General features: G+C 37.5%; 1 protein-coding gene across 4 annotated transcripts; it reads left to right on the forward strand.

Annotated features, from left to right (window-relative positions):
* On the forward strand, window positions 1–25,120 carry LOC116299761 (uncharacterized). Of its 4 annotated transcripts, none has more exons than XM_031708479.1 (20): window positions 1–247; window positions 3,765–3,858; window positions 4,336–4,461; window positions 4,752–4,823; window positions 6,316–6,489; window positions 7,162–7,344; window positions 7,754–7,801; window positions 8,192–8,351; window positions 8,724–8,910; window positions 9,377–9,473; window positions 10,065–10,140; window positions 10,597–10,656; window positions 12,266–12,424; window positions 12,564–12,886; window positions 19,184–19,354; window positions 20,077–20,647; window positions 21,454–21,641; window positions 22,045–22,173; window positions 22,841–22,932; window positions 23,516–25,120. In XM_031708479.1, exons 1-20 carry the CDS (start codon window positions 228–230, stop codon window positions 24,390–24,392), a joined length of 3,807 nt encoding a protein of 1,268 aa, XP_031564339.1. In that variant the 5' UTR covers window positions 1–227; the 3' UTR covers window positions 24,393–25,120. The 4 variants fall into 4 exon arrangements, with proteins under 4 accessions (XP_031564339.1, XP_031564340.1, XP_031564341.1 ...); XM_031708480.1 differs by having other exon boundaries at window positions 21,457–21,641; XM_031708481.1 differs by having other exon boundaries at window positions 10,600–10,656.
* Window positions 25,121–25,693: the final 573 nt, after the last annotated feature.

Here is a 25,693-nt window from a genome sequence, read left to right on the forward strand (position 1 = left end):
GACTCAATAAAGTCCTTGACAACCAAAAAAAGAGCTCAGAAAACCTCCTCTTTTCAACCCCTAATCATTCCCTTATATCTAGAAATCTTCGTGTACTTCTAGCTTAAGTCCATGGCTACATTGTACTTTGTTCTCGGTGAGAACTAAGGAGTATTTTGGTTATTTTAAGTGAAAATTGAGTAAAGGTTCCAGTTCTTGCTTCATTTGTGGTGAAAAACAACCAGAACATGAGCCACGCAGCTCCCGGGTGAGTGTTATCTTTATTATTAAACACGTATTTTTCTCCTTAAACAATCCAAGACTCAGAAGAGAAGCTCTTCTCTATATACGACAAAGAAAAAAATATCAAGACTTGGTCAAGCTGTCGTAAGCATTTTGCAAAATTGCTCAACAATATTTCAACTGTTCACCACACATTGAACAAAAGAAATACGCCAAATTTTAAGAGGCTTTCAACTTCAAGATTTATTATTCCTTTACTTATAATTAAACTATTCGTGTCAGATCTATATAGATATACTATTAAGGTAACTTTAGAACTGTTACTTTTACAACTAAAGACCCTTCGACATCTCTTTTTAATTTTCGTTGAAACTCTGTTTATATAGTTGAGCTAAAGTACAACGGATGTAAAACCATTTAACTTATTTATAAATATAACCCCCCAATTTTAAGACTGAAAGACCATTAATTTTCTAATATCATAAGCTATAATATTTCCTGACGTTTTTACTAAGAAATTTTCTTAAACATTTCCTAATTTGATGCCGTACAGTTTAGGAAAGAATATCTTATGAAAGGCGAGGGAAAAGATAAAAATTTGTTTGAAGAAAGTTCTAGTTTTCAAGAACAAAAGACAGTTCATGTATCCCGCTAAGCTGGTCTTTAATTTATCGCTGTTTTGGTTTAAGTTCTTAGAAAAATTTAATAGAGACTTTTCTTTGTTGTAATATAAGACAATCTGAACACAAATGTAAAACTTTCAATCCTTTTGTAAATGCTCACTTAACCTTTGAATATTGGACCAGTATCTATCCATTTAACAATATTCCCTTGTGATATCCACATACGATATTTTTAATTACTTTACTTTGTTCTTTAAAAAAAAGAATCTTGAGTTTACAGTTAAGCAATGGTATGAATAACCCTACAAGATTCATTGAAATGAGAAAATGAAATAAGAATGAAAGTGAAAAGGAAAAGTCAAAAAAATTAAAATATTATATTTGTAACAAATCTCATAGGAAATTGAAGCAAGTGAGATCGAGTGACTATTACAGAGTATATTTCACTCTATGAGGTAATAAGATGATATTGTGATGGTAAAGACACTTTTTTTCTATAATAAGAAAATCAAAAAAATACAGGTGTTGAAAAAATTTTGGGACTTGCACAAATACATTCAAAGTTGTTATAAGCTTCAGGGGAATTAATTTGGATTTAGAATTTAAATCACTAAGCTAAAATATCCAGCTTCCAAGTTTCATACTTGATGAAATTGATTTTTGGTTGACGTCAATCAAATTTTTCAATATTAGTTGTGCAATTTTTGGTGCATGGTTTTGATTAACGTCTACCAAAAATTGAGTTTGCTATATGGTCCCATATGATATATAGCTGCACAGCTTTGTTGTTAAGAATAATGATAATTAGTTATTTTGAAAATAAAGAATAATGCAAAAACAAAATCCATTGGAGGAATTTTCTGGTGATATATATATACACCTACTTGCAAGAACGCTGTCATACGAAAATAGAACATTAGTGATTTAGTGGGATAGGAATTATATTAAAAAACAAAAGAAGATCACTGAAGCTGAACTTTTTCTTTTGTCTTTTAATGTATTCCTTTCTCACTAAATTGCTAATATTCTAATATCGTATGACAATGTTCTTGCAAGTAGGTGTATATATATATGCTTTCTAAGTTAGTAGCTGATAATGATTGCTAATGATTCACTAAAGAAATAGTAAATTGTTCAGTATCATATATACTATAGCACCAGAGAATTTGCATACTGAATATATATTTATTTATTATCTGATTTGTGTAACATTAAGGATAAGCTATTTTGGTCTTTTGTTAGCTTTAGTTATCTATTTCAGGTATCATATATGTATTATCAATGTGAATGTATGTGTATGTCATTACTGTAAGGCTTAACCTAAAAGGCTGTCATTAGTGTGCTGATGAAATCTAAGTTCTCCAATGTAATATCCTCTATATCTTGACTAATGGAGGGCAGTAATCACAGCTGGCTTATTCTTTTCACATGATATTCTAAATTTACCAGAGCTTTATTGTGCTAATGTGAATAAAATACTCATCATAATGTTATTTATTGATTTCCTACAGTGTAGCTGGGTTCTTTATTTAGTGCTGGGTTCTTTATTTTGTGCTTTAGCAATCGTTTTAGTCTTGTTCCATTCCCGTACCGTCCACTTCCCTCCTATAATAATTAATGTAATGAAGAAAAACAATGTCACAAGAGTGTTAAAAATAATTTAATTTATCATATCTATCTTGGTAACACCGCAACACACACACAAAAAAATAAAATGTTTAAAAACTGTTTGATCCATTAATGGATTAAATCTCAAAGAAAGATAACACTAAAAGGTTCTTTACTATACCTAATGCTACTTAGTGCATTTTGTGCTATTTTATCAAATCTATCAGAAATCCCTATAGCTAACCAGACAGACAGGAAGCCAGACTTTTTTGATTCCTTTTTATCTTGAGATGGAATAATTTAGTGATGAGGGTTTCTGTTAAAAGCAAACAAACATCAAGATGTATAATTTACTTTGGTATTACAGTGTCTCCACTGCATAGTAATGTAATTAAAGAAAGTCAATCAAATTTCTTACAGCTATTTTTATCACAACTTATTTTTTTTTCCTCTTAAAATTTTTTTAAAACCTTTTTGTTCTTTCATCTTCTATCTGCTTCTAAAACTTCCTTATTCCTATCACTTGTGAAAAGTTACTAAAACAAGTTAGTTGTTTAATTCATTTGAAAAAAAAAATGGCTAGATTTTAAATTCCATGGTTGCCATGGTTACTTAGTAATAAACAAGTAAAGCAGTATGGAAGAGTATAGTCATCTTGTCTGGCTAATGTCAATATTTTAAATTAAACACTTATATTAAGGATGATCAATTTACCTATATTACCTAACAGTAAAGAAAATCAGGGTCAGAAAAGACCTCAATTGCCCTATTTCACTATCATCACATCAAAACAATCTATTGTTTAAACGCAAAGGATCATGGTCGTCGGAGGGGGTCAAATCAACGCAAATTCACTGAAATTGTTTTAAAACCTGTATCAATCCACGAAGGGAAGTAGAATAGCCAGCAAATGCTCAGAATATTTTTTAGTACATATTAACACATATATTATATCTGAAAACCAGGCCATTTTAGATTAAACTGTTTCGCAGGAGCAAATTTTGTTGAATGTTCTATGGGATTTGGCGATTCTATCCCCCACATAAACAAGCAGTGATGTCATAGTGAAATAGGGCAATTAATTAGACAAATCTAGAACTAACAAACTAAGAAACAAGAATCACAGAGGCAATTCCCCATAACGACCACTTTATCCTTGAGTTCTTATTACAGTTATATGCCTGAGGCTAGTGCTTCTCCTCGCTCTTCTTTTGTGCTTAAATTCTTGTTTGCTGTGTCCAATTTCACTGAACAGACTGAAGCAAAACACAGTTCTATATTTATTTAATTTTAATCTTCTTGTTTTGACAGCCAACTGGCGGCCTATAACAGCCTTCAAGACAAACACCTGTCAGGATACTTTAATAATGGCCATATGAAAAAACACCTTGTTAAATCAGGATTGGTAAGTGAAAATGTAGTTATTTGCAATTGCCTTCATTCTCTTGTATAATCTAAAGTGAGAATATAAAATTCATGACAAATGAATAATGAAAAGCAGGTTCCAGTAACTTTAATACTAGATATATCTTGAGATGTCTGGCAAAGACAAAGAGGGATTTATTCTGCTTTTTTTTTTACCTCTCATGAATAAAAAATCAACTCCCCCCTCTGTGATTTAGAAAAGTATTTTTTTTGTTATCTTGTGGAATATTGTTAAAGTGGTACTACCTAGGTTGGGTCATATAAAACATTTATAAATTTAAATATATATATATATATATTTCAATATTATAAACTTAAATATCTTAATATCAGTTAATACCTACCCATCATGAAACGTTTTCCATTTATCAAGCCTAGTGGATTAGCAGAGCTGATCTCCTTACTGTACTTTTTCATTATGCAAGCTGATATTATTTTCTGTTAATATTTATTTTAGATAACCAAAAAAGGAAAAATTATAGATGAGAAGACCTACAGACTGAACATGGCTAAGAAAGAACACAGAAAGCATGTTAGAGATCTTCTAGCAACAGCTATTATACACAAAGCGCTTGACATGGAGGTAATAAAAACAACAATAACATGTAAAGTTAACTTGTGTGTTTTGGGCCACCTGTGTTTTTAATAGACACAGGAAGCCCATGCACTTAGTTTCTAACACAAATCACAGAAAATGAAAATGAGAAGTTATAACAAATTAAAATAAACAAGAAAGACAAAACATTTTTAAGGAATTCAAGGGTCACCAGAAATGATTTCTTGAGTTCACAAATCTCAAAAAAACAAAAATGTCTGATCATGCATCACATAAACCACTTGTTCACTCCTGATTTGCTGTTAAATATGTTACAGAGGACAAGACAGTATGAAATAAGAAAGAGACTGGATGAAGTTTATAAAGTTGAGCTTGTTAGAAGAGTCAAGGTAATGTGGTGTATTATATCTTAGTTAAACTCATCACTAGTAGATGAGCTTGGCATAGGTGCTTTTCAGTTGGATGAGAGGGGTCTGGTTCATAAAGTCAATGTAACCATGGCAACCCTGTCACGACCCACTTTGCACCTGTCACACTGACGGTCTCGGTCTGGTCAGTGGAATACTTACCTATATATACCTATATATTGTAGGGAAGGGGGAGGGCAGGAAAATACAAATACTGGTATATAGTGTTTAGCATGTGGCTGCTATAGAGGTAAGCGAATATTGTGATGCATATGCGTATTGGGCATAGGTCATGCTGGCATGATCACATGGATAGCTTATATTCCCGTTGATCCATTAACAATCGATAGAGTTGATCGATATCACGGTAACCACTGATCATGGTTCTGTTGAAACAAATGATTCCTTATCTTGATTGATCTTGATATCTTGATATCTCTTTGCATTTGCCTAATATCACTATTAAAGCGATGTCATTTTTACTTTATGGCTATTTATTCTTCATTTGTGACTCTGCCTTTCTTGATTTTTTTCAAAATTTTAACAAACTTAGAACTAAGCTAGTAAATAGAAATTTTGCACTCCCTTGAACATACTCAGAGTTAACTTTGGATCGTCTTATACTTGTTCTTTATTCCTCGATCAAACTGCAGATAAGATTCTTAATTTTCTTTACAGACCTCTTTAGTTTCATTAACATTACTCGATGGATGATTGACAACTAATGTGCTCCACAGCTCTGTTCTAGGCATGCACCTATACTGTCAGTCAATCAATTTTCTTTATCTGTAGTACCTGATAACCTTCCTACTTATCTCTTTCTGTCTTACCTCTTATTTCACATGTCTTTAGGAACATGATAATCAAGAGGTATGTCTCACTCTTATTCTGTCTGTTCATTTGTCTGTCTATCTGTCTCTTTATCTTTCTATCTCAGGTTTGCAGTTTTACTGTCAAATGTTGATAAAATCTGTATTCTGTATAGGTATATGTTCTTTCATTCTTTGTCATGGAAAGTAGAAATCCAATTACGTCTGTTAACTGTCTGTAGTACTTACTAAAATTAATACGGAAGTTTTATAGATTTCTCTTTATAGATTTATTTCTCATGGGCATGAAAAATGAGACAAAAATTTTAAGGAAGTCGTCAATTGACAGGAGTTCGCAACTTAAAGCACTGATCAACCCATAGGTCTACCTCTCAGACTGTCTAAGAACCATTGTTGAGTTGGATCTACTTTATTTTGTCACCATCTAAGGCATTACTGACTTGTCCAGACTTGAGATTCCACTCACTGTCATGTTACTATTCCAGCCTGTTATTTTAAATCTACACAAAGAATACGTCATTCCAGACATGCTCAAATATCAGAACAGCAAGTTCACGCGTCATGATCGTAAAGTATAAAAAAGATAACTAATTAATAAAAATGTTTTATAATGTTTGTTTACTATTTGTTTTGCACCATTTTAGGAGGACAGGAAAAAGAAAGGGGATGAAGACATCCTACCATTGTTGACTCCCCGTGAGAGGTCTGCCAGGAGAAGGAAACATGTTCGACCAGCAACTGCACCTGCAGGGCTGAACGGAACTGCACAGCCATCAGAAATACACTATGATGATAATACTGGAAGACTTTGCTACACGGTAATGATTTTCATATCAATATTATGTCAGTAATTAGGACAGGATAATAGGAGTATAGTTTACAGGATTATTGGGGTGCATGTGACATGATGTAACTACTGCCATGTAAGTTCACTTAAGAGGTGATTGTGTGTTACTTTTGTTCAGTGTTGGGCATTATCTTGGCCATGTCTTTTGTCCTGGCTTTTATTCTTATCATCAGGCAACATCAGTATCATTATCACCACCTCGACCACCACTGTCATCATCACCCTCACTTCCACCACCAACATCAACACCATCGTCATTATCACCACCACTACCTCCACCACCACCAGCAATCAGCACCACTATCATCACCATCCTTGCTACCACCACCACCAACATCAACACCATCGTCATTATCACCACCACTACCTCCACCACCACCAGCAATCACCACCACTATCATCACCATCCTTGCTACCACCACCACCAGTATCAACACCATCATCATTTTCACCACCACCATCATAATCAATCAACACCATCATCATCAACATCATGAGCAGCAAATAACTGCATTAAGGACAACAATATCAAAAGCAACAATTATAATGAAATCCAGCAAAACTACTTGTTTTTCAAGCTATTTCTAATCATAGCTTCCTTACAATGATTATTATGCTAAAACAATTATCTATTTAATCTTAGATTGAAGGCCAGGAGACAGCTATGAACACTTATTTGAAAGATGATGAAGATCCCAATGGATCCCCTTACACTAGAGCTTACCCTGGAACATATCCTGTCCCTGCCCCTCCCCCTGCAGGGACGCCACGTAGACCGAGACCAAATAGTTCAACTTTGGCAAGAAAGAGAACGAGGCCTGTCAGAGTGAGTTTATAGCATCAATTGAAGGCATTGAAACTATATAGAGGTTTTATACCTTCACATGCTTGTCCCCATAATACAGCTTGGACTGCCTGTGGTTAGATGACAGGGCCCGGTTGTACGAAGCCTGGACAGCGCTATCCGGTGGATAAATCTTTATCCAGTGGATAAATCGATGCTGTTATCCAATAAAATTATCCACTGGATAAGATTTATCTGTTGGATAGTGCTATCCAGGCTTCGTACAATTGGGACCAGAACAATAAAATCCCTTTGCTCTCGGGAATTGAATTCTAATGAAAAACGATTGTTTAATATCCTTCCTGCTCTATTTACTACACATGATGCTGACTGTTAGTCAGACCCTTTTTACATAATGATAATCTATTAATTTGTTCATATTTTCTCACAGTTCCATTATTTAGCCAGGACAGAACCAGCAGTGGCTCACAGAGTACAGGTAAGACAAACTCAGTGACTTAAGACTCATTCACATAAAAAAACATTTGCAAATTAAAAGTTAACTGTAATGTTAAAAATGTGCCAGTTGAACAATGCCAATGTTTGAAATCTCCCAGACGTTTAAAATGGTATATGCAAAAGCTGACTTATAAACATGTTCAAGGCTAGACCTGTGCAAATGAGTTCGTGGTCTTCAAAACAGCAATTAGGTATGCAAAAATCTGTAACATCCTCTAACCTCTTCCCCCTAATTGCATTAGTAAGTAACCCATCAGGAGAGACCCCCATCAAATGACCTTGTGCTAAAACTTCCCAACCCCTCCCCTAATAAAAACGAGTGACTCATCAGAAGAGGCTCCCTTTATTAATTGTCTTATTTTTTTTAAAGCTGCAGTCCATGGCTGAAGTGACAATGAAGTTCCTCGGCCCCAGCCTAATGCTAACCAACAGCCTGTTCCCTGAAGATCGTTTAAGTGAAGTGATGGTTCTACAGCAGCACTGTGGAGGGAGTACCCTGTGTGTCTTTAGAGAGTTGTTACCACCCAATAGTAAGTTGACAAATATATGCACTTACATATTATAAGCTGAAGTCTGTAATTTGATTGGATGAAAATTATTGCAAATCATGAATTTTACCTCTACTCTGTGACTGTGTGTCTTTAGAGAGTTGTTACCACCCAAAAGAAAGTTGAAAAAATGTATGCACTTGCATATTCACCGCGTAGTGACTGTGTGTCGTCAACGTTAACCTGACCTTGGTTTAATCATTTGCGTGAATCAAATATAGTTAATAATTTTCTGATTGACGGTAGATGAAAGCGCAGACGACTCGACGCGCCAGAGGTCGCAGCACCACAAAAAGCTAAGCACTTATTCTTATTTGACTGACCGCAATTATTTTTTTATCTTTCGACATCTAGCTATCTTCACGTTTGTTTCTCGTCGTCATCGAGGCGCACCGTTTGGCCTGACATTTTACATCGATTCTTTACAAGACATTCGACTCAGTTCCTGCTGCGAGTATAAACACAAGCCTGGACATATCCTGGGCGGACGAAATGGTCATTTCCAGTTTGTACAAGTTGAAGGTGCTGCTCCATGTTACAGGTAAGGTCTTACCATCCCCTCTCAGATTAGTTAATTCTGTTGATAACTATTAGGTTTGGTATATAGGGGGAAGGGGTGGGGCGACCTTTCCCCTCTCCCCCCTCCTTAGTCTCCAATGCGCCGCTATTTTGTATAACACGCCCTCTAGCTGCCTTTTTTGTGTCAATATTTTATACATAGTGCACTTACTTTTTCTTTTGTATTCACCGTGCGTCTACCTACACTAGTAGAAAAAATGTAAATTAAATTTACATCGAACACGTAGGAAGTGATTGCTCAAATCCTCAAAGCACAGGAGAGAACCAACAACTCTGCTCACATACGACACCAACATTAGTGAGAGGTGGTACATTAGCGACGCACAACACCCCAGCTTCCCCTAGGCGTTACACAGGCACTGTATGACTGAAGTTTTGCTTATTATATACATGCATCCCCTTTCTTACTTCTGTTCTTGTTGTGTTAGGTGCCAGATTGCTTCAGGTGTGCGTGATCACAGGTCTAAGGACAGCAGCGAACAAGGCGAGGAGAAAGAAAATAGATCAAAGACCTTCCTCACGCAGGTAAATGACTTGGTAATATTTTAAGTGTAATACCGTATTAGCATAACCAAGGATATTACACTCGTTACCATATCGTAACATACTAGTATAGCCTTGTTCACACCAGCAACGCAAAGGCAAGCACAAGCAATGTTCACATGTGAAACACAAATACGAGCAATAGAGCATGTGCATACTACGTCATAACCACCATCTTGGTTGACGATAACAAAGCGTTCCTCATTAGCTTCTCTTGTTAGATCAACCAAAATGGCGGCTGTTTCATTGTTATTCATATCTCAAGGGATTTTAATTCTCATGGTTGCACACCTGGTCGTAAGAAGTAGACTAACATTAGAATAATGAGAATAGAATAAGTTTTTGGTCTTGCGTTTTCCATTTGCGCAAATACATGTTCATAAATGCAAACGCAATTGCAAGGACATTTCTTTTTTTGCGTTGCACTTGCTGTACTTACTTTTATTGTAAATTCGTTTGCATTTACATCGCACGTCTCAACCAGGCGTAGCTGATCTCGCGCAATTATTCATAGATAGTCAACTTTGCTATAACTTTTATTGGAATCCCATGCATATTTGTTTGTTTAACCAGGACGAGTCCAACCAATCAAGAGAGTCGTTTGACGTTATCATTACTAAAGTAGATCCATCTGAGAATGAAAGCCAAGGTAACCAAACCCTCACATCTCAGTAAATATCTGATATCAGAAAGCGCGCCTTTTTGTTAGCATTCGTGGAATAGACAAAAAAAGCGCATGGTTTGAAGGTGATGGGGCATTCGGCGGGGGGGGGGGGGGGGGGGGGGAGTAGGGGGGGTCAGGATGAGAGGGAGGGAGGGAGGGAAGGAAAACACTGACGTAACTATCTTTTTTTAAAATAATTCTCAATATATTTCTTCCACAGTAGAAGAATTTCAAAATTTAAAATACAAAACATGCATCTTTTTGTTTGAGACTGTCAAGTGCACATTAATATCACATTAATATTATTAAACACTAACTATTTTTATTTAAAGAAATCAGTAAAAATTTAAAGTTACAACAGTAATTTCCAATCAAAATGTAAAGAATAATCTTAAAAGTTGAAAGAGTCAGCTCGGTGATATATTTTTACACTACGCCCAGCAGGTATTCAGCGAATAACGGTAGAAACAACTCCAAGTGGTTATAAGATGATTATACCTCGTAAGTAGCTCTGTCATCCATACGCAGTAATTGATTGACGTCAATGATGCATGCGCATGGTCAACATTAACAGTACTCATTTTGTTTCGAACGTTAATAACAATAGACGAGATTAGAAAAGACCGCGCGGTCTCAAGACGACGCGCGCCATGGATTTCGAGGTCGTTCGCATTAAGGTGTCGTACAATGTTGTGCTATTTGTCGCGCCACCTCGATGCATTCTATTTAGTATGACATTAAGAAGCAAACTTGGGGTACGGATATGCCGTTTCGTGTCCATGCCATGACCGTATCCAAGTAATTTGGCTGCGCATTTGATGATTACGCAATACGACTAATGAACAATGTAAGCAGTGATATCGCGCAATGTGATTGGTTCAAAGGATGTCGTCAACTTTGCACCATGTGAGTGTTGTGTTCTGTACTCTCAGTAGCCGTCATGCATACAATGTTACCTTCGAGACACAGCCTCGCTCATGAAGACCACGTCTTGAGTCCGCGTCGTCTTTGCTCAATCTGTTTGATTATTGTCGGAAAACGCAATATAACTGACTTTGTTAAATCACCTAGAGTTATAGTAAAAAAACTGATCTTATGTCTCTTCGCATTAAATACTAAACTCCATAATGTTCTAATATACTGCTATGCGTTGGTATTAAAGTAGTTTTACTGCAAATAAGTCAACCCTACTCCTTGAAATAATAAATATTTCTTAAAATAACCAAAAACACAATAGAATTAGATTTTCGTATTTCCGAGGCAGGAATTTGATAATGGTAATCAATTTAACACACTCTTCTTCTACTAGGTCTAAATAGACTGTGATAGGCATAGCAATTTAAGCTTATGGTGTTGGGCAATAATCAATATAATGGCAGTATCTACTAACCGACATTTATTACTCTTTATTCAGTATTTGACCCCCTTTACCCTTCAAGGGGCGTTTGCTTCTTTTTAGATAGCGAACGTGTTTTGGGTCCCTAGTTGTCTAGCTAAGAAAGGGTTAAAACAATTTCCCTACACACTGTTTGATGGATTTCTTGAATGCTTATGAGGAAAGGAAAAGTGGGAGAAATAGTGGAAAAAGAAATAAAGATGTTTACTAGATGATGTAGACCTTTCCCGCATTCAGAGAAGTGACCACAAATAAATGAACTCAAGTCGAGGTTTGAGTAACATATTAACCAAAGCTCGAGTTGGACTGAGCCATTGTTGTGTGTTAATTCGAGCGAATTCGGAAAAGGTGTATTGGGACAACCCAGTGAGAATCTAATCTCGTTAAATATATTTTTTATGGGGGGGGGGGGAAGGGATTTTTGGGGGGAGTGGGGATGGGGGTATAATTGTAGAAAGATTTTTGCCAAGCGGTGGGTTGGATGAGGTCGTTGCTTCCTATATTTAATGAGAGGAGATGATTGTAAAATTTACTGGGATTATGAAGACGAGGGTTGTTGTATAAGTACGTTTGGAATGATAGGCGGTGCTCGAAGATGATTGGAGGGGGAGGGGGGGTAGTAAGACATAACGATAGCCTTTTCCAACAAGCTTATATAACCAATAGCCCTCTAAATGACTTTAACGTTCAAATAATGCTCTCAATTCTTTAAAGATTCTGCAGAAAAAGTCGATGGTTCTACTCAGACTCCACGTGACGAAAAGGAAGATACAGAGACAAGTAATGTAGAAGACGAAGAGAAGAAAAACAATAGTGATGTGTCCTCAGCTGAAGAGAAAGAGGAGGAGGATGAAGAACAAGAAGATAAACAAGGTATTGTGGAAATTAGTTGCTACCTCTAGATGTCTTTTGAATTGGTTTGTGAGATTAGATAATGTATTATTCCTTCCATCCGTTTTCTCTTTTATCGTTCCTTCCTTCCTTCCTTCCTTCCTTCCTTCCTTCCTTCCAGATTTCGAAGACGAAGATAAAAACGAAGAGAAAAGTGTAAAAGACAGCGAGGACGAAAAACCAGAAGACGAAAAAGAAGACTCTGACAAAGAAGACGAGTCTAAAACAAATGAATACAAGGATGACTATAAGGATGACTTTGATTCTGATAAAAAGGAATCAGACAAAGAATCTGATGATGAAACTAAACCTGACGATAGTGATGCTGAAGACGTACATGACGAGACAGAGAAAAAAGATGACGTCATGGAAGAAGATAAAGAGGAGGAAGAGGAGGTTGAAGATGAGACGGAAGAGAAAAAGAAGGAAGAGCAGGAAAAACAAGTAATATTTTAATTCTGAGTTTTCCATTTTTTGGGGGGGGGGAGGGGGTAGAGGTTTTGCACCATCACGCGGCCACGCCCTCAATACAGCTTGGGCTGCCTGTGGTTAGATAAAAGAACAATAAAATCCCTTTGCTCTTAGGAACTGGATTCTTTCTTATTTAAAACGATTGTATTGTTCCTGCCATCTAACATGGCTGCCCTTACGTGATGGTGCAAAACATCTATAGACCATTGTCACGCATCATCATCATCATCATCATCAATGTTCATCATCCACTGTTACAGCAGATTGGGTGCCGGGATCATTTCCAACATTAGCGGGAATGTTCGTTCCCATGAGTATTAAAGCCTTTTCTTTTGCACGTTCAAACTTATTCTGAAGTGCTTGAATGTGAGGCTAGACCGGCAAAATATATATTTCCAGCCAACATGGCTGCAGGTTACAGACTAAAAAGTGGCAGCCATTTCGGCGTACCTAATAATTGAGCTCTTAGCTCAAACGGTTGCACACAAAAAGAAAAAATAATCAGTTGTCCTTGTTGCTAGTTTTCAGCAAATCCATTGGAGTATTCTTTTCCTTCTGTTCGTTTTTCTCTTTTGATTTTCCCATTCATTTCTTCGTTTTTCTGTTTTTTAATTTCATTTTCACGTTCATTTTTTACCATTTTGTTTTATCCTCTCTGAGTGACAGATCAATATCTAGAGTCCACAAAAAGTATACTGTATTCTTTTTCCTCTGTTCATTTTTCTCTTTTGATTTTCCCATTCATTTCTTCGTTTTTCTGTTTTGTAATTTCATTTTCACGTTCATTTTTTACCATCTTGTTTTATCTTCTCTGAGTGACAGATCAATATCTAAAGTCCACAAAAAGTATACTGTATTCTTTTTCCTGTATTCATTTTTCTCTTTTGATTTTCCCATTCGTTTCTGTGCTTTTCTGTTTTGTAATTTCATTTCCACGTTGATTTCTTATCATTTTGTTTTATTCTATGTCCGAGTGACACTTCATTATCTTAAGACCGCAAAAAATATCAATTACGATCATACCATCAATCTTTTATTTCCTAGATCTTTTTTTCTGGTACTCAAAACTTTTTTTTTAAACTTTTGTCTCTAGACTTTCTATTTAAAACACGTTTACTTGAATTGCAAGCAGACATATATCAATCTGTCATTGTATAAAGGAAGACAAGACCATATAAATAAGAACCTCGTCAAACAGTTTCCGCTGCTAGTAATGACCACTCCAAATTTTTCTTTCCGCTGGAGAATTCATTCATTAAAACAAAAAACCACCTTTCCAATCTTGTTTGAGAAGAACCAACAGATCTCATTATGGGTTTGAAGTTCTAGCACTTTTACTGCTGTGTTCTTTTTTTCATTTTCCATCGTGGATGTCAACGAAGAATTGATGATGTTACATTAATGCACAACTCTTTTAAACTCGCTGTTTATGCAGTGTCTTTTCAAAAACGTTTTGAGAATACTGAATATTATATAGTGAAAAGCAACTCGAGTCATTGCTGTAAACTGTATCACAAAACCAACATGTTTTACCTATTGAAGCAAATGCATATCTTTTTGCATAAAAACAGAATTATTTTCTTTATCATTGCGTAGTGAATTGCAGCTCGATTTATCGTGGTAAATTATAGCGAGAACCAACATGTTTTACCTATTGGAGCCAATGCATAATGAATGGAAAAATAAGTGCAATGTCATGCCACACAAATATATCTCACCTCCTCGAATCCCTGGGTCGCATTGACGCGGATTTTAAGCTAATATGAAAAGCTTTTCACAAGTGTAGGTCATGCACCGGTTATGAAATTATACAGTGCGAAAGGCAAAAGCGATAGAGAAGGAATTAAAGCAAGATTAAACATGAAAATAAGAGATAAAAGGTATTTTAGATTACTAGAATGGCTTTCGTTCAAGTACAGTTCCGTTGGATAACCTTTGGACACTATTAGTACGTTATAGCTATTTTGCTAGCCTGATATTTCACCTCAAGATGAACAGATAGAAGCCAGTTTACGATTCTCTTCCTTGAATATTGTTTCTTTCTTCGCCTGTAGTTGCTCGAGATAATATGGATAGTATAGCATTGCACCTCACCTATTTTCCTTTCGTATTTAATTTTTTTTAAATTTTCTTGCGCTTCGGAGTCGCACATCTTCAAAAGAAAAGAAAAAAGAAAAAGAAAGAAAGAAAAGAAAAAAGAAAAAACCCTCAAATTTTTTTTAACCCCTTAAACTGTACTACCACTACACCACCCTTGATTCACTCATGTATGTGATGTTGAGTCTAGGAATCACACCCTAGACCCCAGAGGTGAGAGGTGAGTGTACTACCACTACACCACCCTTGATTCACTCATGTATGTGATGTTGAGTCTAGGAATCACACCCTAGACCCCAGAGGTGAGAGGTGAGTGTACTACCACTACACCACCCTTGATTCACTCATGTATGTGATGTTGAGTCTAGGAATCACACCCTAGACCCTAGAGGTGAGAGGTGAGTGTACTACCACTACACCACCCTTGATTCACTCATGTATGTGATGTTGAGTCTAGGAATCACACCCTAGACCCCAGAGGTGAGAGGTGAGTGTACTACCACTACACCACCCTTGATTCACTCATGTATGTGATGTTGAGTCTAGGAATCACACCCTAGACCCCAGAGGTGAGAGGTGAGTGCACTACCACTACACCACCCTTGATTCACTCATGTATGTGATGTTGAGTCTAGGAATCACACCCTAGACCCCAGAGGTGAGAGGTGAGTGCACTACCACTACACCACCCTTGATTCACTCATGTATGTGATGTTGAGTCTAGGAATCACACCCTAGACCCCAGAGGTGAGAGGTGAGTGCACTACCACTACACCACCCTTGATTCACTCATGTATGTGATGTTGAGTCTAGGAATCACACCCTAGACCCCAGAGGTGAGAGGTGAGTGCACTACCCCTACACCACCCTTGATTCACTCATGTATGTGATGTTGAGTCTAGGAATCACACCCTAGACCCCAGAGGTGAGAGGTGAGTGTACTACCACTACACCACGCTTGATTCACTCATGTATGTGATGTTGAGTCTAGGAATCACACCCTAGACCCCAGAGGTGAGAGGTGAGTGCACTACCACTACACCACCCTTGATTCACTCATGTATGTGATGTTGAGTCTAGGAATCACACCCTAGACCCCAGAGGTGAGAGGTGAGTGTACTACCACTACACCACCCTTGATTCACTCATGTATGTGATGTTGAGTCTAGGAATCACACCCTAGACCCCAGAGGTGAGAGGTGAGTGTACTACCACTACACCACCCTTGATTCACTCATGTATGTGATGTTGAGTCTAGGAATCACACCCTAGACCCTAGAGGTGAGAGGTGAGTGTACTACCACTACACCACCCTTGATTCACTCATGTATGTGATGTTGAGTCTAGGAATCACACCCTAGACCCCAGAGGTGAGAGGTGAGTGTACTACCACTACACCACCCTTGATTCACTCATGTATGTGATGTTGAGTCTAGGAATCACACCCTAGACCCCAGAGGTGAGAGGTGAGTGTACTACCACTACACCACCCTTGATTCACTCATGTATGTGATGTTGAGTCTAGGAATCACACCCTAGACCCCAGAGGTGAGAGGTGAGTGTACTACCACTACACCACCCTTGATTCACTCATGTATGTGATGTTGAGTCTAGGAATCACACCCTAGACCCCAGAGGTGAGAGGTGAGTGCACTACCACTACACCACCCTTGATTCACTCATGTATGTGATGTTGAGTCTAGGAATCACACCCTAGACCCCAGAGGTGAGAGGTGAGTGCACTACCACTACACCACCCTTGATTCACTCATGTATGTGATGTTGAGTCTAGGAATCACACCCTAGACCCCAGAGGTGAGAGGTGAGTGTACTACCACTACACCACCCTTGATTCACTCATGTATGTGATGTTGAGTCTAGGAATCACACCCTAGACCCCAGAGGTGAGTGCACTACCACTACACCACCCTTGATTCACTAATGTATGTGATGTTGAGTCTAGGAATCACACCCTAGACCCCAGAGGTGAGAAGTGAGTGCACTACCCCTACACCACCCTTGATTCACTAATGTAGGTGATGTTGAGTCCAGGAATCAAACCCTAGACCCTAGAGGTGAGAGGCGAGTGTACTACCACTATACCACCCTTGATTCTTTTACTATTTATACCAGATTATTTTGCTCCAGGTTTTTTTTTCCAAAAAGTTAATCTTACGAGGTCTTTTGGTGCTATTTAAAAAAAAAGATTTTTCCTATATGTATTGAGTGCTGTGTGCTTTAAATATAGCCATGTTCAAACCGCGACAAATGAAATGTCACTTTAATCTCTATTTGACATTAAAAAAAAAAAAAAGTACTTTTCCCTTTGTAGATTTTCCTGTCGTGGATTTTCAGTCTATTATAAAACTGACATAATTAGTGAACACTAATCGACAAATCAAACTAAGCATAAATGATTTACTGACGTTTTAAAAATAACTTGGAGTTTTTCTCACAACAGGAACGGAAGCCTTGTCTCGAGGGGCGTCCTTGGGATTTGACTTTCTGAACGTCTTCAGAGGCATTCCTAATCTTAATCTAGGTAATTTCAAATTCTTAAAAAAAATATTTTTTTCGAAAGTCAAATTCCGGGATCATTGGATTTAGTTAATTTACGAAGTAATATCTCTAGTAATTATTAGTCTTTTGTTCTCTTTCTAATGCGTTTAACTTGCTGAAATATCCTGTATCTAGAGCGACCTTGATTGAATATCATTTTATTGCTTTTAAAGTGGTTTCAATTTGGCGTAGTAGCGACGATAAGGTGAGTTCGATCGTATTTTTTAAAGATTACAATCAGTATAGCAATATTTTCGCGAAATAGTGCCACTCTTTCTTTTCTGGTTGAGTTTCGGAAATTTCTTCTAAATATTGAACTAAAATATGATTCAGCCACGTATTTTTCTTCTTTCATCAAATAAATATTATGAGGTCGCCTCGCTGTTTTTTGAAATCATAGGCCAAAATTGGGTGAAAGATTTATCTTCGGTATTCTCAGTGATAGTAGAATAACCTTTTGTAAATTGACTAAAAAGGCGAATAAAGAGGGGAAACAAGATATAAATTCAAGCGAATAGTGAGAAAAAATGGAAATCAAGGGAATGTCATTTTCACCCAAGCTATGGCAAGAACAAATACTTTGTACAAAGTAAGAATCAATCCAAAGTACATGATGAATTCTCTCCTCGCCTACAGGTGTGGTCTACATATCTATCTTAGTCTTCGTCATATCAGAATATGAAATATAACCAGGATTTGGAGCCGTTCATTTTTCCTTTTATTTCTCCGTCATCTTTTCATTAAATCTTTAGTGACCGCGAAGTGATATCCAAAGTAGCTTTGCATTTTTGGAGGTCATTATCATATAGAGCTCAAATCAACTTGATCTAAGTCCCACCTCTTACCTACGAAAAATGTTAGAAATCTTAGAACGCAAAATTCTTTCTTTTGCCATTGATTTTTTGTTAGTTTCCTACGCTGGTGATGAATGTATTTATCAAATTTATGATTACACGTATATTATATTGACATCTGTCAAAGCCACTCTTCCAGGTGCTATGCCATTTTGTATATTCATGTGTTGCGGGTAAAAAACCATTAATTGTTGGAAATATCTTGTGTAAACGAATCTACATTATTATTTTATCTTTTGTAATTCAGCGAATGTCTTGGTAAATATTTGTAAGAGCCTTATGAATGAATGTAAACCGTGATGGTTCGTTGTCCACACACAGGGAGCCCACACTGGACTTTGAACACGTTTGACTCGTTGCATTAGCATCACGCATTAGATCTTCAAATCGTGGGATCGGAGGAGCGGGTCAAAACCGGACATCATCAAAAAGTGCCATGAATATCTCCAAAATTGGAATATGGGCTCCTAAGACAAATGGACTGGAAAAAAAACATCGTGTGCCTCGAGCATTTGTTTTGCAGGTTACGTTGGCTTTAAACTGTGTTTAGCCCAAACTGTAGTGAACCATTGAACCATCTATAGTGAACCGATCGAATTGGGCTAGAAAAACGCAGGGAGCCCAAGTTTTGTTTTTTTCTTAGTATATTTAAACTAAAATTGGGCTGTGGAAAAAAGAGCATGGGAGGGGAGAGACGGGAAGAGGGAACATACGACCAATCGATTAATTCTCCTTTTTTAAATTATTATTATTTATGAAGGAGGACAACGATTCCGTCCATGATTCAGATTCCGACATGAAACCCTCGAGGACTGTCTCGTTTGACGAGGATGTAAAGATAATCACTGTGAACGAAGATACCGAGGCTAATGTTGAAGATGAAGTAGAAGAACAAGACAACAAGGCTAGCGAACAGGATAAACCAGAAGATGTAAGTGTTGTAGTAAAATAATAACCATTCTAATAGTAATACTAATATATGTATATACCAGTGTGTATCCGCAGTTCGATGAAGAAATCTAAGTAAGGTGAAAAAGAAAGAGACTTTGGGCCCTAGTATTTGCAGCCCCGCTGAATAGACTAAGCTTGTTCAGGCGTAATATTTTCCTACTTCAGACCAAGTTTTCTTCCCTTTGACATTATTTCTTTGTTTATCTTTAGAAAAGATACGGTATATGATCTACATCTACATTTTATTGTCAGCAGGAACTATACATTAAATTATCACGTTAACTATGGGAAAATTAAATAAATAGATAAATAATAAAAAATAAAATATAGAGTATATAGAATAACCTAGATCATAGACGAGACATGCCCCCCGCCACCCCGAGTCCCACGCCCGCGCAGACAGACTTTATGGTCTGTCTTAGTGCGCATGCCCGAAACCCGGAGCAACAGAGAAACATGTCCCATCCCCTAATCCAGGCCACTCCATATAGATATAAAATATAAATATGAAATTTATAAAAAAATAAAAATAAAAAAATAAATCATCTAATTCCTAATGAATTCTGATAGTTTCACTTTAAAAGTCTGGAGTGAATTAGCTTCCACAATATCAGCAGGTGATAGGGAGATAAGCCTGACAAAAGTTCTTAATCTGAAATGGATCAGACGTGGTGATACTTATTCTTAAACAACTGATTTCAGATTCCTGAAGTTCCAGAAGATGACACTGACACAGCAATAACACCATCAAAGGAACCGGAAGTTGATGATCGCCCAGACGAGACAAAAACCGCTTATAAGGAAGCGGAACCGGAAGTGGATGATAGTTCTAAGGATGTAAAAGCGGAACCGGAAGTCGATGGTAGCTCTGATGATGAGCCAAAGAAGGAATCAGAAGAACCAACAACGACAGCTGCTGAAAACGAAGAAGATGAAAAGGATGGGGAAGTGGATGAGAAAGAAAACCATAGAAATGAAATACAAGTTGAAAAAATAGAAAATGAGATTGAAACTGAAAAGAAAACCGAAGAGGAGCCTGAGAAAGAAACTAAAAAGGAAATACCGGAAGAAAGTCAAAGCGACGACAAAGGTGACACAGGAAAGGATGAAGTAAAGGACGCCCCTGTGGAAGATTCTGTTGATGATCCTAGTGTAAAACCTGATGACAGCTTGGAAGTTGTGTCTCCAGAACCAATAGAGATTGACAGCAGTAGCGATAGTAGCAGCAGCAGCAGCAGCAGCAGCAGCGACAGTGATAGTGATGACGAGAAAGGTGAGCGTAAAGATCAAAAACAAAATCGAGGGTATGAATTGTATGACTACTGGACCTGGCGTAGAAGGGGAAACCATTATCAGTAGCAGCAACTACAACTACACAGTAGCAACTAGAATAGCCCTACTTTAGTTTGGGCGCAATGTTTCTCATTTCAGACACGTGCCATTTCCCTGCAGAGTATCATTTCTTTGTTTCTACCTGTTGCGCAACTATAACAAACCAGTAATAACAAAAACTACGCCCACAACTGCGCCCACGTCAACTACTCGTACAATAACCATAGTTACGACAGTCGCGCAAAACTACCACAAGTTTTATACAAATTCGTATCTACTCAGTTCAGTCATATTAGAGCTTTATATACACTTAGTTCTGTTATTCGTACATAGTGTTTTGTGTTAGTTGTAAAAGCTTTGGTTGTTTCATCTGTCGTCAGTAACAACTACAGTTTTTACAACCAACGTAAAAGCATAAAAGAATGAATCCCATTTCAAAAGCGTTTACGTCTCGATTCTCATATTCGGTTTTACGATTTTCTTTGATTCTTTGTTAATGCGACAGGCTGTGTGAAGGATGTATCTTCACGCAATTTCCCGTTCTCCTCCCAGTATACTCACAGTTTAATCATTAATTGCCGTAGTTTAAAGCTATCTTTGCTAAAGGACCATTCTTTTTTTACGGGCGGAAACTTAACACTGTAATAACATTCAACGCATGTAACACTCAAATGCCCTGCTTTCATGAATTTTTTCCCGCCCACTTTTTCAAGTGTGTTTATTTATTTTTGATGTTGTTTGTTTAAGAAGATGGTGTCGACGAGCCAGACCACGATCCCGGTAAAGACCCTGATCTCGTAGCAGAAAAATTACCTGAGCAGGCCTTGAAGGTGATCGGTGTAACGCCTGGACCCAAACATGAAGGATCCATTCAACCATTGGTAGAAGACAAGAAAGACATTGAGTTGACTAGTTTGGTGCTTGACTCTGAACAGGTACTTTACTCAGGCGTTAGTCAGTGGACAGAGAGAGAGAGAGAGTCTTCCAGTTTTGGCTCCAAAAATTATTTTGGTAAAATCCCTCCATGTAAATTTTAGATGACCGCTCAGTGGGCGCAATTTCCATTTTGGGGACCGGTCTATTCTGGCCTGATTTTGACTTGGAAACCTCTCGGGCATTAGTCGATGGAGAGAAAGAGTCTGCCAGTAGGTTTTTTGCTCGAAAACGTTTTTAACCAAAAATCCTCCAAAATGAAAATTTTGCACCACTCCCGCAGTTTGGGATAATCTCAATTTTTTTGCGCAGTGCTGCGCTGTTTGTTTATTCAAAATTCAAGGTGCAGCGCGCTATCACCTCTTCTCCTTTAGCCATTCATTTATTAATTCATTTGTCTGTTAGGTGGATGAGTTGGCTGGTATTATCGAGAAAAAGGAAGACGTGGGCTCCATAACGTTGCGTAACACACAAATCAATGATGAATCTGTAGAGAAACTAGTTGAAGTCCTCAAAAAGTCTTCTAGTATCAAGGTACACGTATTATAAAGTATAGCTATAGCTATATAGGTGCGGTTCCTAATCTTAGAAAGCGTTAGTGGTACTAGGTAAGTTAGGGTTAAGGTTAGGTTAGGGGATTGAGGTGAGATGTGGGTGTGGTGTGGTGTGGTGTATTGTGGTATGGTGGAGTGGGGTGGGGTGTAGTTGTGCTGGTTGGAGAAGTAAGTTAAGATGGGGTGAAGTGATACAGAGGTACTTCCAGCCGGGTATCGCATTCATCTCGCGAGATGACACCCGAACATGGCTTTGGGTTCGATCAATAAAGACGGACAATCTGCAGCGGCGTTGATGATAAACTTTTGTCTTCGATTATTGCAATTCAAACTCGATGCAGCTTTTCAGAAAAATTCCGGATTCACGTGCAGCAACTTTCTCAGGTCAAACTTGATACAGGCCGGTCGATTTAAATAGATCAAATATCAGTGATTATAGTGAAATCCCTGATGAATATAGCATAACCTGAGCTAGTATCGAGGTGTGTAGATAATAGATGCTCAATAGAAATAGGTATGTTAGACGTTAGATGATGAGGAAGAACAGAAGATGAGTCAGTATTTTCGGTAAGCATATTTTTGCTTTTCTATTAACGTTCAATAACTTTTCATTGGCCTTGACGTCACATTGACTTTGTTTGTTTCAGATGTTAAATCTAAACGTAAACCGGGTTGGACCACAGGGAGCCCAGCATATTGCTGACCTTATCAGAGAAAGCAAGTCTCTTCGAATGCTCTTGTAAGATTCAGTTCTTTATTGTTCATTTACTGAGCTTTTCGATATTCTGCGAACTCAGACATTTCAATGGCTTGTTGTGACATCGTTTTTTTACTGCCGCCAATCAAGAACACAAAAGGTACCGACTGATTACTTTTGATTGACAGCAGCGAAAAACCAAATTTCAGCCTGCAGCTCGCAACTACTGAGTTTGCAGAATATCGTAAGCCGCAGTAACTCACGAGAAGAGTGCTCATTTTCCGCACTTTTGTTGCACAAGTTTGTCTTTCAATAAAAATTTAAAAATATGTAAAATTTAAATGCAGCAGGGAGGTGCTTGCAGCTATTTTATTCTTATCCTGATTCCTTACGAGTGCGGAAAAAGACGCACGCGTTACGGACACGGTACGCAATTATTGACACCCGTTGAGCCATTTATATCACGGGAAAAGGTCATTTATCCAATTATTGTCACTCCACAAAGTAAGTTTTTATTGAGCAGATTTCGTTAAATTTGATTATGTTTTGACCAATCAGAACGCGCGTAGCATCTCAAATATTTTACGAATGGCTTTTAGAACATTGTCTTACCCTTGCATTCCAGGCTTCATGGCAACCCTCTACAAGATGAAGGCGTCCACCATATCCTAGATGCAATCATCAACACCAAAGACACCGCACTGAATAACCTTGATCTAGGTGATTGCAAGATGAAAGACGACGGAGCAAAAGACGTAGCGCGCTTATTGATCCATAACAAAACTATAACAGATCTGACGATTAGTGGAAACAGCATTGGGCTGAGCGGATGGAGAATCATTAGCAGCGCTCTTGAGCAAAACAGTACACTCAAGTCACTCTCTCTTGACTTCAGCAGTCTTGGAGATGACGAATCTGTTATCCTTGCTGAAGGAATCAAGGAAAACAAAGGACTTCGGTTCCTGGATTTGGAAGGCAACAGGATAGGAGACGAAGGTGGTAAAAGCTTATTAGAAGCTGTGAAGGTCAACCCTACTATAGTGGATTTGACTCTGATGCCTATGAATGAAATATCTAAGGATATTTGTGATGAAATCAAGGGGATTCTTGAAGAACGATCGAAGAGTCGAGTAAGCTCTGCATCTAGCTCGATTGGTAGTCTGTTATCAAGAAACAGCCCTCCTAGACCATTCAAAGATGAAGCTGGAGATGACTCCGAAGCAGGATGGCCACGAATCGAATCTTTAACTGAGGACACCAAGAAAAAAGATGAAGTTGAAACGTCTAAGGAAAATGAAGTGTCCTCCCCGTCTGTAGATAATGAAAACAAAATGGAAGATTCTATTGAAGGTGCTCGTGGTGATGAAGACTCCGCTTTCAACGAGACAGAAAACGAAGAAACGACATCAGAAGAAAATAAGGCGCAAAATGACAAGGTGGAGAGCCCATCCGAAGATAGAAAAGAAACTGTAGATAATTCAAATGCTGATCAAAATTCCTAACAAGAGAAAAATGTGATTATGAGAATTGCTTTATTTCTAGATATTTTCGTTAAATGTTTTACGAATATAATTCTGCACTATTTCTGACTTTTAACTGGAATCACGATTATTTATGGATTTTTTATCCACAAATTCAGTGTTTGACAATGGAGCTTTAAAGTTGACGCCTTTCTTGAGAAAAAATTGCTTCCGGGGGCATGTATAAATGCATGTTCTTTAATGATGTTTCTTTCAATTTTGGTCGCAAATCTGGCTGCACATAGTATGGAGCTCGAATTCAAATTTCTGGAATAGATCTCAATAAGCCTATTTACCGAGAAATATGTCATAGCTAAGAGCTTGATAGTGTTCAAATTAAGTAGTTCAAATAGTTTTCAAATTGAAAAAATGCATTCTATACAAGTGAAATTTTGGTGAAACAAATTAAAGGTACAAGCTGAGCGGTGAACGTTGCGCGCAAACCACGAGCGGACTAAATGACAGGCCATAAGCATTTTTGGAGCTTTGAAGCCATATTTCTGCTTCTTGTAGGAAAAGAAAAAAGAAGAAAACAAAAAGATACGCCTATAAGGGATGGGGGCAAAACAGCCAAAAGAGCCGTGATTGGCTAAAACAAAATTCACCGCTCAGCTAGTAGTGATTGCGGATGATATATACGTGTATATATCTACCTTTGGTTTTTTGGTTGTAAAGATGAATGAATAGAAAATGAAACAACTTTGATTTTATATCTTGCTTGGTTCACTGTTTCGTTTTCCATCATGGTCTTGCTCGTCAATGAAGACACCCATAGTGTTTTTATTCTCGTATTAAAGATTTGTGTATATATACTTTTTAACACGATTTAAAAGAGCTACTGCACAATTGGAATTTATTTAGTTTTCATTATATAAATTTTTAGAACACAGAATGCTGATTTATTTTAGGAAAAAGCATGCAATGTAGAATAAACCAAATATGGAAACTAAATGGTATTGAAATTATTACATCAGTTTTTGATTGCCATTAGTTATTGCTTTCTGCACACAAGTTAACCATAGATCAAGCGTTTTCACGTGACGTCACAGCGGCCATGTCGTATCAAAACAATATATTTTCCATCGGAAAATTCTCAGAAAGTTTCTTTTGTTTGGTACACCAATATGGCTGCCTTCATGTGAGTGAAAATGAGGCACAACAATAGAGTCGTTTTCCCCTGGGAAACTGAATTCTTTTTCATGTAAACCATATTAGACCAGATTCAATTGTTCCTGCTTCCTGTCATGGCTGCCATCACGTGATGGTGCAAAGCCTCTATAGGC

The sequence above is a fragment of the Actinia tenebrosa genome, unplaced genomic scaffold (assembly GCF_029948245.1).
Source record: "Actinia tenebrosa isolate PJP-AT-01 unplaced genomic scaffold, QUT_ActTen_1.0 PGA_scaffold13__45_contigs__length_12533684, whole genome shotgun sequence".
Classification (NCBI taxonomy): domain Eukaryota; kingdom Metazoa; phylum Cnidaria; class Anthozoa; order Actiniaria; family Actiniidae; genus Actinia; species Actinia tenebrosa.